The 19,364-nt window shown below is 46.0% G+C and overlaps 1 protein-coding gene across 1 annotated transcript in view; it reads right to left on the bottom strand.

The window, feature by feature from the left end:
* Positions 1–936: 936 nt before the first annotated feature.
* The window catches only part of Tanc1 (tetratricopeptide repeat, ankyrin repeat and coiled-coil containing 1), a 229,778-nt gene continuing 211,350 nt past the window's right edge, over positions 937–19,364 (bottom strand). The window contains exons 20-27 of the mRNA XM_077802626.1: positions 12,542–12,675; positions 10,854–10,977; positions 10,328–10,503; positions 8,831–8,963; positions 7,383–7,474; positions 5,543–5,689; positions 4,612–4,712; positions 937–4,036 (exon numbers count right to left, since the gene is read on the bottom strand). Coding sequence (XP_077658752.1) covers positions 2,593–4,036; positions 4,612–4,712; positions 5,543–5,689; positions 7,383–7,474; positions 8,831–8,963; positions 10,328–10,503; positions 10,854–10,977; positions 12,542–12,675 — 2,351 coding nt within the window. The 3' untranslated portion in view covers positions 937–2,592. The remainder of the gene's footprint in view (positions 4,037–4,611; positions 4,713–5,542; positions 5,690–7,382; positions 7,475–8,830; positions 8,964–10,327; positions 10,504–10,853; positions 10,978–12,541; positions 12,676–19,364) is intronic.

The following is a 19,364-nucleotide window of genomic DNA, read 5'->3' as shown; positions in this document are numbered from 1 at the left end:
CCCCAATGTTGGTTCAGGATTATGTAGAACCAGCGCTTGTGCCCTCTGACCCACATCTTCCTAATGAAATTTCACTTCTTGGGTTAACTGACCCAGTGTCCTCTTTTAGTAAGACTAAATCAAAATCATAATTTAATGTGTTACTAATTTTACTAACACACTGGCTGCTTTACAGGAAAAGACAAGCATGTCCAAGCACCCAAGGACAAGAATTATGTATTATCCAGTTTTTTTAATATATATTTTTAAAAGGAAGATGGACACAATACCTTTATTTTTTTATGTGGTGGATAGGATTAAACCCAATGCCTCACACATGCTAGGCAAGAACTCTACCACTGAGCTACAACTGCAACCCGGGTTTTGTTTTTAAACTTTCTATAGCTTTGAAAGACTGAATATACTTAGGTTTCTAGCAATACTAGTTACCAGACAATAACCTAAAATAATATTAGGCTGAAGATTCCAACTTAGAATTTTATGATAAAACAGCTTACCATTCACTCTGATTCACTCCTTTGAAACTGAAATATGTGGTTATAAAGACAAATACAAACACTGAACACAAATGTGTTAAAGAACAAACTGTCATAACAATGCTCAGTGTATTGCCAAAGTGCCCGAGAGTTAAAATATTAAAGATCTCCTGTTGCCAACAAAAACAGACAACTAATACAGATTGCTTTTCCTCATACTTTCTATTTCAGACAAAAACACCAACTCTGACCCTTGAATATTTTGGAATTTCTAGAAGCTGCTACCCTTATTCTAAAATTATAAAATGAAATTTAATATGTATTTGGTAGTATTTGTATAGAAAAGTATTACCCCAAAGCAAAGAGTGAAATGCAGAGGTTAAAACAAGGCAGGAGCTGTTGTGCTCTATTTATCCAGTGAGTCAATGAATGCCAACCCAAGTCTAGTAATGGCCTTTATTCCTTATGGAAAAGTACAGTAGTTGTGCAGAAACAAAACTACATAACAAAAGAGTAAGACTTTCACAAATATTAAAGAAAATAATAAATAAGCTATAGTAGTTATAGAAGAACTCATGGAAAGCCTATAAAAATGATAAAGCTGTTTATACAAAGCACACTGTACACACACGCAGGAACAAATGTTGAAGAATGACACCAGGAAGTTCCTATTCATACAAAACCCTAAAGATGTTCACAGGAACTTCATAACTATTCATTTTTAAAACATTCTGCAAATATAGAACTTCCTTTTCCCCAATTCTAGAAAATAAATTTCACATCCCAACATATAAAACAAATATACTTCCACCTCTCTTAACCTAGTATCTTAACATCCTCCAATAGCACACAATTTCATATAAAAATACCTTTGAACCAAGGTTCATTCTTGTACCTTGTCTTTACAAATGCATAATACATCAGTTTGGACTTAAGTAGCACCTCGAAGGTGTTCTTATATAAATGAGATAAAGTGCCGTTATTGATATACTGTTAACATGCCATAATAATACATCATTCAGTGCAATAACCAGCGTGGATGAAACTTACAAAGAACATGCAAATACATGACTGGGATTTTATTTGCTTCTGGTTTTAGATTAACTACTTTGAAATAGTTATATTTACAAGTTCAAATAAGGCTGGGCTATTTAATATATACAACATGTGACTATGAAGTAATGATTGTATAACAAAAGCAACAACCAACCATATGTTAAATAACCAACTTAAATACTGTCCTTAAGGGATGTTGGAAGGCTTGTTTTAGGAACATTAGCACTGATAAGAGCAGTTTGAAACCAGTTGAGACGGAATCTATTAGCTACTAAGAATGCTGCTCTTAGTATTTTAGCTCAAATCCAATTTAGGACAACCAATCAAGGTTCCAGAGAGCTTAGACTGTTTCCACGTATTAGAACACCTTGAAGCATGAATATTGTTTCAAAAAAGGTGCTATAAAAGTATTTTGATTAAGAACCGTAACGTGGGAATAAGTGTTTAATCCTCTTAAAAGAACTTCTTTTATAAAGGGAACAATACTTCATGTTTTGCTTAAAGAACAAAAAAAGAAAATATAAGCTATATTTATAGTCATATAAATTCAGCTAAAAATCACTCAGGTTTTAATTGTATATATATGTAAAAATAAAATTGGAATTTGACTCAATGGAACTGTAACTTGAAAATCCCATCTTTTCTAGAATATGTCATTAGGATATTATATCATGAGTTAAACCTTTTGTTAAAAAAAAAAGGCCATTGTTAAGTACCATGATTTTACCACATAGCAAAGGCTAGGAGGAAAGTGATAAAAATCAAATAATTTTCCTAAGAAAAGTTGACATCTTCTTTACTGTCTTAAATTTTTAACTTGATGGGTAAAGCTAACTGTAGTTTTTAGTTCTATTTAGCGTTATTATGGTGATTTCTAGTGACTTATTAAAGTTTTATTCTATATTTTTAATATATCAGTTGCATCTGATCCACCCTAGATGGGAAAAAAAAGAAAAAAAAACATGGCTAAAAAGTGATTTTTATGATGAAAAACCATTTAATTATTTACCACCAGGAGCCAACACACTTTTCCAAATCCTACAAATGAGTCTCTTTAGGCTCACACATTTGACTCTATGAATGATCGCTTTGGTTTCGCTGTAGTGAGGTGGCTCCTGTGGGCTTCATTACTGACATGAGGTGGTGGCTTGGAGATACTTTCCTGGTAAAGATGAGAAACGCTCTTAGTTACCCTGGTGTCTTGGCGGTGGACTGGAATTTGGCACTTGTTTTCTTCTAGCTCCTTCACCTGGGCCCCATTGTGGACACTGCCACTCAGGGTGGAGGCAGAACAGGTTTTGGCTTGGCTGGTATATCCTTGTTTGAGAGAGGGCTTCTCAGAGTTAGAGCACTGCAGGCCAGCTGCAGCGGGGGATGTGCCCGTCAGTAGCCCCTCTGCCACCTGGCAGTGCCAGGTGCGGTTTGAAGGGTTGCTCTGCTGTTGGAACCTTGCCGTCTTGTCCATGATCCCCATGAATGGAGTACTGCGGGGGGGCCTATGCTCGGTGGCGCTGCTCTGCACCTGGCTCACAACCTTGTCTTTAATTCGAGCATCTGGTCCTTGGACCTTGAAGCCATCTGAAAAACTACTGCTTGAAGTCAAACTACTGGTTGAACTTGACATCTTTATACTGCTAGATGGAGAACCAGAGGAGCCTGAGCTGGTGAGGGAAGCTGGGTGTCGTGCATCGCCGCAGCCCACTGGTCCGCCCTGGCTCGGAGGGGCTACATCCATGGCCACAGAGGCATGGCACAGGAGCCTCTCGGCAGTTTTCGCCTTGCTTGGCAGAGCATATGCAGCACCACTCTCACTGCGCTGCAGCTGGACATTCTGGCTGGGGCCCAGCTGATCCCCAAAGTGGCTAGAACCAGCTCCAACAGTAAAGGTACCTGCTCCCTCTACATGCTGGTTTCTGCTCCCAGCAGGAGCTGCAGGGATCCTGCCTGGCATGGGGCTTGGAGGAGGATTCTGACAAGAGACCTGTATTTTTGTGCTACTGTTTCTGATGCCAGACTGGCCAGAACCCAGGTGTTGGTTTGTTTTCACTATCTGTGCCTGTTTGGTGGGCTGCATAACCAACCCCGGCTGAGCCACAGTCTCCCTTAGGGACTTGCTGACTCCTGCCCTGCTCTGTGGCGATACTGGCCTGCCTTTGGACTGTAACCCTTCTTGAAGGTTTCGGATATACGGGGAAGGGGCAGACGAGGATGGCTGCTGGCACCTGGGAGTCGGGGAAATGGATTCTTCCTGTGGAGAAGTTTCCTCCTCTTCGGCCTCATCGAAGTGAAAGTGGTCCTTTAACCCAGGGGTTGGGGTGTCCTCCTCATCTTCGTTATCAGAGGCACCCGGTGCAGCTGGAGGGGAGCACTGCTGTTTCTGCTGCTGGTTCCTCTGGAGTTGCTTGCACTCCTCTTCTACACGGGCCAGGAGCCTCTTGATTTCCTGATTGGTGGGACAGAGTTTCACAGCCTCCTGCAAGTCAGCCAGAGCTGCCACGAACTGCCTTTATATGAAGACATAAGATATGGTCATAGGCCGTGTATGAACATGGTCTGTTTATAACTGTTCAGAAACTAGCTGTGCTCACAGGAAGAAAAAGGTAGCTGCATGAGGTCTGACCACTTACCATGCACCAGGTCCTGTTTAGCACACAGTTACTCAGCTAACCCAGATCTGTGTGGCTTATGTAGGTGCAACTCAGTGGACGCCACAGTACCTCCATTGGCCCCTCACTACGTCTACCTCTCAGAAGGCATGCACTACACTTCCCTCCCCTCCCTGCCCCTGGTTGGCCACCTCCCTAAAACATGGACTCACTCCAGTGCTCAGTGTTGCAGTGAGTCTCAAATGGGTTGGAATAGTTACTGAGATTTTGGGAGCCAACAGGAGTTTAGCCATCACCCATAACACCCACTACCTTGCCTCCTGGAAGATGCTAACTTAGTATTCAAAGGGACAAGAGGCATCTGAGTAACCATAATGAAGCAAAACTTCCTCAAATTCAACTAGTAATTTTAATTCCAAAGGCGGGGGCGGAGGGAAGGCTCCTGTAGTTGGACAGGTGACCCCAGACAGTACCTGCTATTTCTCTTCGCTCTTGCTCTAGCATAAAAGGCTTCATAGGACTTGGGTTTCAATTCCAGAGCCTTGGAAGCAAATTCTTCTGCCATGCCAAAGTCCTGGTGTCAATATTTAAATGCACAAGTCAGATGCAGTACTGAAACAATTACAGGCAACTCTTTCATAGGACCTCAGCTAAAAGGTGGCAGAGTTTTGGGAGATAATTAGAGGAGGATGAAGGACAAGATTAGTTTTCCCGTTTGTCTTGTTTGAGATTTGGTTAGACAATCACAGGCCATTACTATGCTCAGGAATCCAGCAACTGATGGCTCTGGAGGGAGATCAGCAGTTGAGCCAGGGGTGCAGATCAGCACTGGTAGAGGTGTGTCTGCTTCAGTAGGAAGGTGACAATGTGGGAACAGGCAGGTCTGATGGGGGCAAGGGCAGGGGTCGGGGGTGGTGAAGTTAAAAAAAAAAAGTACTGAAACCTCTACTAGTTACAAATTAACCATGAGTGAACCACAATTAGTTACAAATTAGTCACTGGCAAGCTCCCTGTGCAAACCTAAGGAACCTTAGACAGGCAGACTTTATAGACTTTTGTGTTGGGACCTTTTTTCTGAATATGGGGGTGGGCAACTGGTGGCAGTGTTGACAGTGTCCCTGCTGGGAAGCGAGGAGAGGAGCAGTTTGCATTTGCTTCTCTCAAGGGAGCAGAGGAAACTAAGCCCAGTGCATTCCCTGCCATGTGGGGAGGCGGGCAGTGACTGTGACTACAGGTGGTCATCAGAGAGCAGACAGTGCTGCTTCCTACAGGACAGGTTCCTATAAGGAAGGATACCAGTCAGAGAGCAGATCCAGACCTGGGATTTGGTCTGTGGCAGGGCTGGCCTTTGCCATGTGAGTTCTACCACCAAAGGTCTGGGTTAGAATAACGGCCTCGGCTTACGTTTGTTTTTCTTCGGCATCGAGACAAATTGAGATAAAGGGAAACTCTTAGTTCATTGAAAGGTCTCATGTCCTCCCCAAATCCTTCTCGAGGAAACTTTCTTAAGGCGTACTGGTACCGCTGGGCTGCCTCCTTCATCTTCCCTTTCTAGGATTCAAAAAAAAAAAAAAAAATCACAGAAATTTTTCCTTTTTTAGAATAAACTCTCACCCCCTAGAGACCTCCACGTAAAACCCTCCCAGCACATGGAAAGGTGAATAGGTGCCAGGGCAGAAGCTAGGACACTAACCAGCCCGAACATGCTCGAGCTCCATATCCACACTGGCCTCCATGACATGCGGTCACACAACGAGGGGGAAGATGGCTTTACAAGAGGAGGATTGTAAATGGCCAAGTTGATATCCTTCCATCTTAATGAATTCAACTACCTTCTTAGTTATTATGTATGATTAAAAGTTATTTCAAGAAGGATCTCTCATCTAAAGATATTTTTAAGGCCAAGTGTAATGAAAATCAGAAGAAAAAATGATGTGGTTTCCAAGGCAAGTGGAGACTTGTGGATAAACCCAGAGCTTGTTGCAGAATAATAATTTCTCTTTAAGGAAGAACTAAAACATGGGCTTTAAAAATCAGAGCAGCACCACATCATTTTCAAGGCTAAAGAAATCCATTTGCTCAGTCAGCCCCGTCGCGCAGCAGGCACGCAGCCTGTGGAAAATGGCTTGATGTTTCTGACATAATTGCCTACCAAAATCCATATTAAAACCACTTCAAAGCCACAACAATGCACACTCTGAACTCAATTTCAAACTGATTCCAAGCCAGGAGCCCCGCTGGGTCATGCTATATGCCTATTTATTTGTTACTATTAAAAAAATAAAAAGGGAAAAAACGTACAACATAGCAAATACAGCTGCCTGATAGTAAAAAGGATTAAGATGGTAACAATCTATTTTTTTTCTCCCTCGTAATCTTTTAATTCTATCTAATTACAGTCCAGAAAAAATAGAAATCTATGTAAATGCCCTCCATGTCTATCTAGACCTAGGGTTGGCAAACTAGAGCGTGCTGTCCAAATCTGGCCTGCCACCTGTCTTCACAAACGAACTCTTACTGGGCCACGGCCACATTCCTTCACTTGCGTATTATCCGTAGCTGCTTTGTACCACTGTGGTTTGCAAAACCTAAAATATGGGCTATCTGGTTATTTACATTTTACCAAAAAAAAAAAAAATCTATGAAAAACTGGGCATGGTGGCAGCTCAAGAGACAGAGGCAGAAGCATTACAAGTTTGAGGTCAGCCTGGGCAATTTAGTAAGACCCTGTCTCAAACTAAAATATAAAGGGTTCCATCTCTAGTACTACCATAAGCAAAAAGTAAGTAAATAGATAAAATGATAGGAAAGGCTTGGGAGACTGAATGATTATTTTCTTCTGGAAATACTTCCCAGGTATTCTTTTCCATGGGTCACATACTGTGCCCAGTGCTGTGCTCTAAATGTGGGGAGAACATGAAGGCTAAGGAACCTCCTGTTGCTGTGCCAGATGAGATAGAGGTGACTCTCCACAGCTTCAGGCAGGAAGTTACAGCTTCAGCCTCAAGAATTAGTTCTGAAGTGATGTTTCTCAGACACAAAAGAGAAGTGCTTTCTAGTTAAGATTCTGCTGTTGAGAGATTAAACAAATCCTGGGCATGAGGCCAAGTTAGCATCTCTTAGAACTTCCATTACCACTAAGTTACATATGCTGTGTGCAGAAGCACACCTCTGGCCATAAATACCCATCTAAAAGGTTGCTTTGAGGCAGTTACTGCAGCAGAGAAAGGGTGCTACCACTTACTTTGTACATCATGTTTCCTTCCTCCATTAATTTCTGTAAAAGTATAATCAAGATATCAGGTTTGGAAGTGGCCATCGCCCAGGCAGCATTTCCTGCAAAACAAACATGCTTTCAGGAGTGCTTCAGAAGTTCCAGAGAAAAGCAGTTCAGTTCTCCTGTCGCCCTCACAGCTGCACACAAACAGCAGGAGCCCTACTGCAGGGACCACTGTTGTGTCTTGGGCTTCCAGAAGGCAGTATGGAGGAGGAAAGGGAGCGAGCAACTGTGAGGTAAGCTGGAGCTCTAACCTATTTTATGCTGAACTAGGCACACAGGTGGAGAATGGTGCCAGCACCAATCTGTCCTGTTGAAAAACTCAATGAGACACTAAGGCATCAGAGCAGTTAAGACCCACCCCTTCCTTTTGAGAGGTGGCAGCAACTGATCCAGACCTCAGAGTAATCTCCCTACGCACCCATCATGCCAGCAGTGGGCAGGCTGGTGCCCTGAGTCCCACGCAGCCTACTCTGTACAGTCCACTCTGAGGTGTCTTAGTTTGAGCCCTCCGGCCTGTCCCCATCCACTGGCCTACATCATAGCTACTGCCTCCTCTCCAGCCCACTCCAAGCACTGGGGCATTGCAGGAAGGCAAAGTCCTAGGCACACGCTGTGACTCGGCCACTTACTAGTTAACTATGTGTCTTGGTTTTCTCATGTAAAATGATGTTATTATCACTACTCACCTACAGGGCTGTGGGGAGAATCAAGTTAAAATGGGGACCCTGCTTAGGCAAGTCCCCAGTGCCATTAACCACTTAATATTTGCAAACGGTGCTTTCATCACAGTCCTTGGCCCAGAATTGCTCTTGGCAAAGTTCTTAAGCATTAAACCAAGATAGGGATGCTTTAGTTGCTCTTTCCTCCGCAGGCTGAGTGGTATGATGTCGAAGCATAGGGACAGGGCTCTCCCTGCTCAGCCCCTCCATACATAGTTCAGGTAGTGCGCCCATCATGCTTCCAAGAAATCCCTCCAGTTCTCCTTCAGAGAAACCACACTGGGGTTACCACCTCCCCAGCCGGGCTGACCACGCTGGCTGCTATAGAACAGAGGACCTCAGCCTTGGCCGCTCCCCAGCATCACCTTGTAAGCTTCCATTCCTACTGATGCTCCACCAGCCCCAGAGTTAGAGCCCAGTGTAACTCCTCCCTGATGTGGCTCCACTGTGTCCCAAATACCTATGACTCCACACTGGCCTCAGCTTTAGTTTCTGTTTTCTACCCACACACATAAGATTATCATAAGCTGCTTAAACCATGTTAGATGACTGATGAAATAACACAGAGGAGAGAGAGAAGGGGAGTGAGGACGAGAGACAGGAAGTGCTCTCTTTCTCATCCTGGGAGCAGGAGCTTCATGCTCCCTAAGGGACTCTGAAGTCTGAAGCTGAACAGAGGCGCAGTTCACTGACCTAACTTGGCTCCTTTTCTGAGTAGTGTAACCACAACAGAGGTGTTTCGACAACCAATGGCTCTGTCCAAGGGACGCATTCCGCTGTGGTCCACATGCTCAATCACGGCTCCCTTCTCAACAAGGTACAGCACCTGCAGTGGGGGAGAGCAGAATCCTGAGAAGCAGCGCCTGGCAGGAACTGGGCCACTCGCCTACCTCCCAGATGTTGATAAACTATTGAATTTTGGGGGCTGACAATCTTAGTTTTTCTCCTATTTCAGATGCCTCTGGCCATTAGGGATCCCAGGATGGAAATGAAGTTAACATGAACAATCAAAAACAGGAGCTGCCGCTCACAGTTAAAGCCTTCTCTGCTAAAGTGGCTTTGCTACCTGCAACAACGGGGAGGATGGGCAGATGAGACACACATGTGCATAGTGTGTGACCGCCTGTCTGACCCCACTTGCTGGTCAGAGAAAGGAGACGGTCGCCTCTGCCTGCAGTTAACTAGCAGTGGGACTTCTCCACTGAGCTGTAGTTTACATCTACAACTAAAAACAAAACCAAAAAAAAAAACTTATTAAAAATTATATTTAACTAAATATTTGTTTTTGACAGTCAGGAAGTACAGTTTGTAACGTACCACTGAACTCTAACGCTTTGCATGTGTGTAGTGTGTGTGTGCAGGGATAGAAGCCAGGGCCTCATGCATGCCAGGCAAGTGCTCTGCCCCAAGCTGCCTCTCCAGCTCGACCTCAGTGCCTCTGCACAGCACAAGGTCTCCCGCTCCCAGCAGATGCACCGAGTCCTCAGGCCAGAGTCACTGAGGACTCTCTGGCACCTCAGAGGCCTGCAATGTGGAGCCTGACAATAACAAAGCTTCTTCCCTGAAAGACATCTCCCGGTTCTCACTTTATTGGTCTTCCCCCCCCCTTTATGCCCCCACTAGATTTAGGCATTTGGCAAAGAGATAGAAATAGTGCCCAAAACCTTTTTATATTTTTAGGCAATTAATACCACATTACTTTAAAAACACCAACCAGTAAATGCACAAAATGGAATATTATTTGCTCTCAAATAGGAAATCCTGTCATTTGCAACAACATAGATAAACCTAGAGAATGTGACACTGAATGAAACAGGCCAGGCATACGAAGACAGGTACTGCATGATCTCACACGTGTTTCCTGAAGGATCAATGCAGGGATTCTATTTACACAGATCACTGTGAGGAAATGAAACTACATATGCATATGGGTATACATACTCACATGCATGTCTATAGTAATTCAAGGTTGTAAGCAGGTCATTTTAAGCTTTTAAAATGCTTGACATTATTTACTAAGTCCTGGAATGGACTGCACATCACAGAATGGGGAAAAATTGAAATTTCACCCACCACACCCAGGCCACACCCAGGTATATGTCAGAAACATCTTTGGTTCTGGGTCCTCTTTCCCACAGTGGCCCACAATGGCCTGCAGGTGGAGGGGAGCAAAGTCTCGTGGGTACTCACAGTTTCGGCATCGCCATAGAAGGCGGCCAGGTCCAGGGGAGTACGGCCGTTTTTGTCTGTCTGGTCTATCTCAGCTCCTTCTTCGACCAGATACTGGACCACTGCCCTGTGGCCTTTCAGACAAGCCCAGCTCAACGCAGACAGACCCTCTTTGTCCAGAGAAGAAAGGGTGGCACCTGAAAGGAAAGTCCAGTCACATAAAGGGGACCTTACATGGCAAAGGCCAGAAGCAAAGGGTCTCCCAGTGCAGAGTGCCCAGTCACACAGTGCGCTGGGCAGAACAGCATGTCACTTGAGCACCGAATTTTAAAGCTGATGGCCGAAGGGTCAGCACTGAAGCTGAGCGGTGATATGCAGCCCGTGCCACCTCTTCTTTCTGCTTGTGTGTGTGAGGAGATTCCCAGAACAAAAACAGATCCATTTCCATAACTAAAAGACTGAAAATTGGAGGCAGAAAAGTACTGAGTGGGTCTACTGAAACTCTGTCCCTGCAAAGGAAACCTACGCAGGGCAACATGCCAGCTACCTTTTGAAAGGAGGAATTCCACGGTGCTTAAGTGCCCTTCACAGGCAGCCACCATGAGGGGCGTCCGGCCCTGCTTGTCACTCAGGTTCACATCACAGCCACGTTCCAACAGCAGCCTAACGATCTGAAAGAAGCACTCAGAATTAATCTCCTTTCTGCAATAGTATGCCGCATTCTCTCTATGCAGCAGGCACTTCAATCTTTGAAAGTAGATGAATGGCACTTTTCTTGTAAAACTCCATGTTTCTGAATGTTGTGTGATACATGGAGTCTGTACGATCTTCCTACTGCATTCCTTTGAACAGAATCTTTTTCCAAATATATGCTTGTTTTTAACATTCCCAGTTTATTAGTGTATCTACAAATACCACATGTGCCAGGCAGAAACAGTCATTTGCAGGAAGCGATGCCAATCACAATCAAGTAATGACATGACAGCTATAGTGGGGGAGGTGAGATAACTAAGGATGACTGAGGATAACTAAGGGGGTTAGCAGGGTCACCTGGGCCCCAAGCAGGTGCTGGAGCTAAGCAGAGGCAGCCCTTTGTGCCCAAGGATCCACGCTGGTGGATGCATAGACAGCAGATTGAAAATATTCAGAAAACAACTGCACCTGTCCTGAACATGTACAGACTTTTTTTTTGTCATAATTCCCTGAACAATACATCATAACTTTACATAGCATTTACATTGCACTAGGTATTATAAACAATGTAGAGATGGCTGAAAGTTCTTGGGAGGGTGTGTGCAACTGCATAGTATATGCAATTTTATATATGAGACTTTAACATCCTCAGAGTCTGATATCTCCAGGGGTCCTAGAACAGATCCCCCCTGGTCATGAAGGAACTCACTGTACCTACAAGAGTAGAGCATGGGGCAAGGGAGGGGCTGGGAAAAAGCTGGCCTGCCACACCGAGCAACACGCTTTCCTAAATGCAGGGTTGGAGGATGGTTTGCCCTTCTCCAAGGGCAACTTTTAACCTCAGAAATACCCCCTTACACCATGTATGGTGGTAAGCCTGGGGAGGAAAAGAAGGATGGCAGATGTCTCAGGATGCCATGAGAGGGAAGTGCTTTATCTACCATGGGTCCAGATGATTCCCCTGACACTTGATTCATCACCTCACCTCAGTGACAAAGGTGGCACATTCCCATTGTTTTCAACCTTCCCCTGACAGAGACAGAGCAGGCCCTGCAAAGTCACAAAAGCTTTGCTCCCGTGCATCTGTAGCTCCTGTCATTTGGTTACCTGTTGGCCCAACACACTTGAAAAAGAGTGGTTCTATTATGCTTCTTGGAAAAGGAACCATTTTTCAAGGCTGTCTTTAATTCCAGGGGCCGGGGGGGGGGGTGCTGGGGAGAAAAGGGTCTTGCATAGTAGTTGCTCATTTACACCTTCATTTTGTAAACAAGGACCACGTACCTGCCCCACACCTGGCACCAGGTTGCACCTTGCCTCAAACACAAACAGATGGATCTTATGCCTATTATAGGAAGAATGTTCCCCTGGCTAATCTCAGTGTCTTGTGTGGTCAAATGTGTGCTTCTATCCAGCAGCCCTGAGGACATGGGCAGAGGCCAAGGATGGGACATACTGGGGGTAGGGGGACAGGTGGCATGAGTCCCCATCGCGAACCCCATCCCTGCTCATTGTTTCTGAAGCATCCAGAGGCTCACTGGGTACCTGCCAATGCCCCTGGCGTGCTGCACAAAACAAAGGAGGGACCCCTCTCCTGTTCGTCCGAGATACGGCAGCTCCACGCTCCAGCAGCAGCTCACAGACCTCCAGCTTCCCTCTTCCCGCGGCCGCAGTCAGCGCTACAAGAAAGCCAAGGAGCGAGGGGAGGCCGTTAGCAGTGTGGACCAGAGGGGGCCCCAGATTCTTTGATATTTGTTCTCCTCCAGGTATTCTCTGCCCTTGAACTTGGGTGGGCTGTGATAGCTGTGATCAGTGGGACACAGCCAGAGTGACGCGGTGCCAGTGCCTGGGGCCCAAGAAGAAGCAGGCAAATTACACTTCCTTGGGACACTCACTCTTGGAACCAGATGTCCTGCTTTGAGGAAGCCCAAGCAGCCCTGTGCTGAGACCCATGGAGAGAAGCAGTGTGGTGTGCAGCCGGTGAGCTCCCAGCGCACGGCCAGCACCAGGCTGCCGGCCATACACAGGAGCCTCCCTGGGAGGGGTCGCTGGCAAAGTCAACCGGCTTAGAGCGTGTGGGGGCTGCCCTCCCCAGCTCCACCAGGCCCCGCCCCAACTGTAGATTCAGGAGCCACCAAGTTTTGTTTTTGTTTTTTTCACAGCAAGAAATAACCAGAATACAGTACATCACAAACACGGTAGTGTGGTCCAGCCTGGCCTCTCCTCCTCAAGTCAAATGTTACCCAACAAAACTAATTTCCTTAGGCAGTCACAAGCGTATCACATCACTCCTGCTCTGATGGAGCTTGGCATAACTTTTACAAGTAAAAAGAGAAAAACGGGATTGGATCGTGGAGGCTGTGGGTGCAGGTTCTGCCATCGGAAGGACAGGTCTAACGCAACAGAAATGGCAGGAAGGGAAAGAACAAAGTTGGGTTCTCAGGACCTCCCAGCAGTGATGGTCACCCCCTCGAGTAAAGGGCAACAGCAGGCAGCAGGGACAATCCCAGGCCAGGGCTGTTCATGGTGCAAGAGGACAGGACCGGGCTGAGGGCATAGGAGGGATGTTCCTCAGGAGGAGCAGGCGTGCGGGGGAGGAAGGTACTAATCTTAGCCAAGCACGGCACTGGGGCTCCAGTCCTGGTGCAACCTTGAACCTATCACTCCCAGCTTCCATAAGAGAGTGAGCTAGGGGCTGGGGTTGTGGTTCAGTGGTAGAGTGCTCGTCTCCCATGCGTGAGACCCTGGGTTCGATCCTCAGCACCACATAAAAAATAAGTGAATGAAATAAAGGTATTGTGTCCAACCACAACTATTAAATAAATATTTTTTTTTTAAGAAAAGAGAGAGTGTAGGGGCTGGGATTGTGACTTAGCGGTAGAGTGCTCACCTAGCATGTGCGAGGCCCTGGGTTTGATCCTCAGCACCACATAAAATAAAATAAAATGAAGATTATCGTGTCCAATTACAACTAAAAAATAAATATTAAAAAAAGAGAGAGAGAGAGCTAGACCTCTCAGGTTGAAAACAAGAAAATAGGGATAGGCCCTACTCTGAAGGCAAAGCCCTGATTCCTGTGGATTCGTGGAAAGGGCCCAAGATCATCAACTGAGAATGGGGTGTGGAATGGCAGGAATGCTCATTTGGGCCTGGTGGGAGTGAAGGCAGGAGACAGCTCTGGAAAAAAAGTCAAAGATCCAAGTGTCCTTGCATAGCACACAGTCCCGGGGCCATGGTGAGGCCCTCCATGGCAGGGCAGGAGGGCAGAGTGAAGGGAAGCAGCTCCATTTAAGGCAACCAGGAAGCAGGGGTGGGGTGTGTGTGTGCTGGGAAGATGCACCCTTCTAGGGTTGCCCCAGCGACCCACCTGCCTGCCTACAGTTACCACCCAGGCAGCCCATTCAAGGACTGGGCTGATCAGGTCACAGCTCTCACAATCCAATCATTTCACCTCTGAACACCCCTGCATTCACACAGGAGCTTTCAAAGGACAGTTCCTATCTAAACTATAGACTAGTAGAGCACACCAAGGCGCCCAGAACATGAGAAGACTCCTCCGCTCTGGAGTCCAAGGGTTAAGGACTTAACAAGAGGCCTGAAAATGTGGCTAGTCCCATTTGCTGTGTGTGATCTTGACAAGTCCTTGAGGTCTCTGAGGTTCAGCTTTCTTGTTTGTACAGCTATGGGGTTGAACCAGATCAGATTTATGAAGAGTCCAAAGGTTCAGCAAATGTTTAATTCTAATTTCACTCTTTAAATGCATCTTAACGATTTAAAAATGTCTCATAAATGCAATACTCTACACCACATCTGCTGTTGCTAAATTTCAACACCCCGAGGCTGCCCAGCACATTAACACCCGGGACCACTGTAACTTGTTATTGAGTAGTCTCTATAATAATGCATCTCCTGTCATCTGTCTAGTCAAAGAATTTCTTACGACTTTTAGAGAAGCCATTTTTAGCCACAGTTGCCATCTGCACCACTGATCTGGAGGGATGTGGACTTTTTCCAAGATGGTGCAACCACAACGGGAAAGAAGGAAGTGGACAGTGCAGCTGATCTGGATCACTGGTGCCACCTCTATTTGTGTCATGTGAACAGGCCCACTGTCCCTATGGAGCAGACATTCAAACTTAGAAAACTTGAATTAATAGAATGTCAGAATGTCATTTATGTCAGCTTCCTATATGGATGTGCTGCAGCAGAGGTGGGTGGGGTTTCCCACCCATGAAGCCAGTGGCCGAGGCAATCCTGTCCATTCAATGAGCCTAAGCCAGCCAGCCGGCCCTGCTGCATAACCCTGTCTCAGCCTGCTCCTGCCATGATGACCCTGTTCAGGATTCATCATAATGTGGGGCTCGGGGAACTTCCAAATTGCAGACGATCAGAATATGCCACCCCCAAATCTGCCTCTTCAGCAGAAGGGTTATTTTGTACTGATTATTTTGAGAAGCTACAGAGGCAGAAGTTCTGGAAACAAAGTTACAGTTTTGTAAGGGAAGTTTACCTCGCCACAGAACTCTCCCCAAGAAAGGGTGCCTCCTCGCATCCCTTGAAGAGAAGGACAACCACAGCACTGGAGACCCACACCACCCGAGGAGGAGCTGCCCCGCAGACCTTGCTCTTGCTGCCTGAGCTTGCCTGGTACATCTCCACACCTGCTCTCTGCACACCCTCACCTGGGCTTAGAGAACAGAGGTAGTTAACCTCAAGACCAAGCCACCTCCATGAGATGTACTCACCTCTCTCCCATGTACCCGAGCTTCGTGTTATTAAACTCCAAGTGTTTTCCTCCTCTAAATCTGTCTTACATGGTGCTCAACGAGGCACTCTGAAGGGCAGGGGGAAAGTTATTCCTTCCCTTATACTGGATTGATGTGGACATGTGCCCCGAGAGTGGCAAGTGGGACAGAAGGTCTGGGTGTTGAGCCACCACCTGGGCCAGCTGTTCCCTAGCAACCTTCGTCCACCTGGGGGACCCTCTGCTCCCTTTATTAGGCAGGAATTCAGGACACCAAGATGGTGGAGGCAGGGTATAAGGATACCTCTGGAGGACAAGACAGGGAAACCAGTCATGTTCCTGTTTAGGATAAATCTCATTACCATGACAATTCCCACCCCTGAGGACTTAGCACCATAATTCCCACCATTTTAAAATGACCAATGAGTGTAAAATGGGCAATATTCTAAATTAGGGTGTTTTTTAAAAAATATTTTTAGTTGTGGATGAACACAATGCTTTATTTTATTTATTTATTTTTGTGTGGTGCTGAGGATCGAATCCAGTACCTCACACGTGCTAGGCGAGTGCTCCACCACTAAGCTACACCCTCAGCACCTAATTAGGTTTTTTAAAGTAACCAGTGGGGGAAAATTGGTGAAAATTCTAATCAGGTATAAGATAACCAATGGGGGCAAACAGGGCAAGGTCTTTAATCAGGTCCATATAGGGAAAAGAACATCTCCCAGCTCAGCATATAACACACTAACTTCCAGACACTGGGCCTTGAGCCTCTCTCCCTTGCTTGGCCCACTCTGCTCTACCTTACGGAGTGCCATTTTCACTTCCACCTTCAATAATCTGTACTTTGTATGTGTCTTGCTCAAATCTTTGTTCAGACACCAAGGACACAGACCCCAGCTGAACACAATGACTGGTTATCACTGACATGGAGAAGAAATGCATCAAAGGCAGACACAGACGCACAGGAGAGCCTGCACACACAGATGCCGAGCACTGCAGGCAGAGACAGGGCCGGGGCACGTGCAGGACTCCATGGAAAGAGTAAGAGTGGGGCTGCCATTGATGAGACTGAAGCAGCCCCGCCCTGGTAAACAAGCCTCAGCCCTGTTAGAAACAGGCCTTTAAATCAGGACTTCTTTTGCAGCTGCTGCAAAATGTCTGCAACAGCAGCTTATCAGAAATGATACCCAGCACTAAAAATGGGCTGGGTGCTTTACAGAGGCGTCAGAGAAACCCCAGTGGGAGCAGCTGACAAGAGGATATGGGGTGGCGACTGCACTGGATTCCACAGCCTCCTTTCCCTGTGGCCCGACATGCTGTGTGTCTGGTGGCTAGATTTCTCAGCAGGGCATTAAGAACCTCTCCGTGCAGGCCCACTATGCTCAGGCTTAAAACAGACCACATTCTATGCACCAGTTCCCAATGAGGCGCCAGTTTACAGAAGGTGGCCTGGACTTCCCTTTTTCTAGTGAGAGTATTTTTAGCCCATCACTGCAAGGCCCCGAGTCTAGGGTGCATCTCCAGTTTCAGCAGCCCTATAGACTTCAGGATGCCATATTCGGAAACAAGGGAAACTGAAGAACAGTCAGCCACAAGCTTAAGCAAAGGAAGTCAGGGCAGAACCCCGCTCAGGAATTCCAAACATTCTGCTGAGAGGCCAGTCCCTGGGCTGACCCCAACTCTAGGGAGGGTCAGTGCACTCGGCCTGACCTGATGAAAAGGGGAGGGGACCCTGGGAGGAGGAAGACAGAACCCTGCCTGGGCAATGCCTGGCCTTCTGGCCAGAAAAATGCCAAGTTGAAGAAAGGACCCGGTATGAGACGGAAGCTCTAAAATCAGTGCAAATATGTGGCACCTTTTAGGACTGAAATTGGACACGAGTTCTTTTTATTTGCAAAATCCCTAACAGGACAGCATTTATGTAATTAAATCCCTGAGAAAGCACATACGGTTTTCTGACAATCCTGAAAAATTTCACCTCAGCAATACTATCTTCAAAGTATGATTAGTTTTGTCACAGCAGATGTTCATTTTAAGAAAAACCTGATTGACACTCAGCCATCTAAACTTATGGAAAACATCAGTGAGAAATAGTTCTTTGTACCATAAAATGGATACTTGCAGGAATCTTTTACATATTAAAGTTCTCTGGGCAAAGATTTGATTTACAAAAAACTCAGCTGTCAACTTGCTGGGAACATAGTCATTCCATCAACAGGGCTGCTCAAAATACACTGTAGCAGACTTGTCACTCAAACACACAGGGATGTGCCACCCAGGCATAGGACAGATCATTATTCCTCTCATTTGCTGTGGACTCATTTTAACATCTGAACTCTGCATGAGAGGCGGCTCCCTGTTGGCAAATAACTGTTCTTTGTATATTTCACACCAAAAACCAAACTGTCCTCCAAGGCCAGAATTGAGCACATGAACAAATGGCTTGCACCTGAACCACTCCCTGCTGACCAAGAGGGTGATAATGGACCAGCTTTCTTTGTATATTTGTGTTCATTTGTATGATTTATTTCCTGTTATACTGGCCTTTCCTATCTTTTATAAACATGAGTGAAAAATGAAAAAAAATGCCAATATTAGTAGTAAGTAGCAGGGTTCTCAGAAATATCATCTAATCATGGTTAAGGTGAAAATCATTAGATGTGACGTAGACCCTCAATTGCAAGCTTGATGGACACCCCCCCCCCACACACACACTTTTAAAAAAAAGGAACCCAAGCAAACAGCATGCATGAAATGTTGGAAATTTCTATTATTTTGTCTAAAAAGTAAAATATAATCAGGAATCTTATGATTATTTTTTAACCCTGGGAATGAAAGGCATCTCCAACTCTTCACCTGCCATCTTAAGAAGCTGATGTACCTAGAGGCTGATGATGGCCTGTGTTCTGCTGCCCTGCCACTTGGAACTGGCTGTCACACTGAGGCTGGCTCCTGTGGCTTCCAACTGAAAGCACTCCTCTCCCCAAGGCAAGACAATACACCTGCCCCATCTTCTAGGAGCAGGCTTTCCAGAAGTGAACTCTCCTGGCTCGCTCTGCTAGGCATTCCTTCTGGAGAGAGGGGAAGGTTTCCACTAGAGAGAACATGCTTTCCAAGGCCTATAAATTCTTTCCCTCTACAAAGCTCAGGCAGGTATTTGATTTAATCCCCAACAATTTAAAGGACGAAATGAAAATAAAGATTGTTCTTAGTGAAAAACCTGCACTTGCATCAGCAGTCAAGCCCCCCAAGCACTGGACTCTGCAGCTAAGCTCCGATACTCCTGCCTCACAAGCCTCTCTGGGAGGGCTCTGTGCTCCGATGCGTTATGAATGGGAAGCCAGCATGGCCCAAAGCTTTCTGAATCTAACAAGTCTTCATAACACCTTCCTTGCTGTTCTCCACTTGGCAAATTCTTCCAGGAGAGCCCGGGTGCCCACAGGCCAGGCTAGGCCAGGCCCCGCAGAGCAGGACTAGCCATTGCCAAGGCAGGGATTCTGAGGAATAGATAACAGGTGCAGTCTACCATTATGCTCAGATGTGGCCCCAGACCCCCATTCCTATAAAGCTCTCTGAAAGACTAAAACTAGGAGAGGCAGAAACGAAATCTGGGGAACAGAA

The sequence above is a fragment of the Urocitellus parryii genome, chromosome 1 (genome assembly GCF_045843805.1).
Source record: "Urocitellus parryii isolate mUroPar1 chromosome 1, mUroPar1.hap1, whole genome shotgun sequence".
NCBI lineage: Eukaryota > Metazoa > Chordata > Mammalia > Rodentia > Sciuridae > Urocitellus > Urocitellus parryii.
Note: the sequence above shows the minus strand (reverse complement) of the source record. Positions and strands in the feature narration are given on the sequence as shown.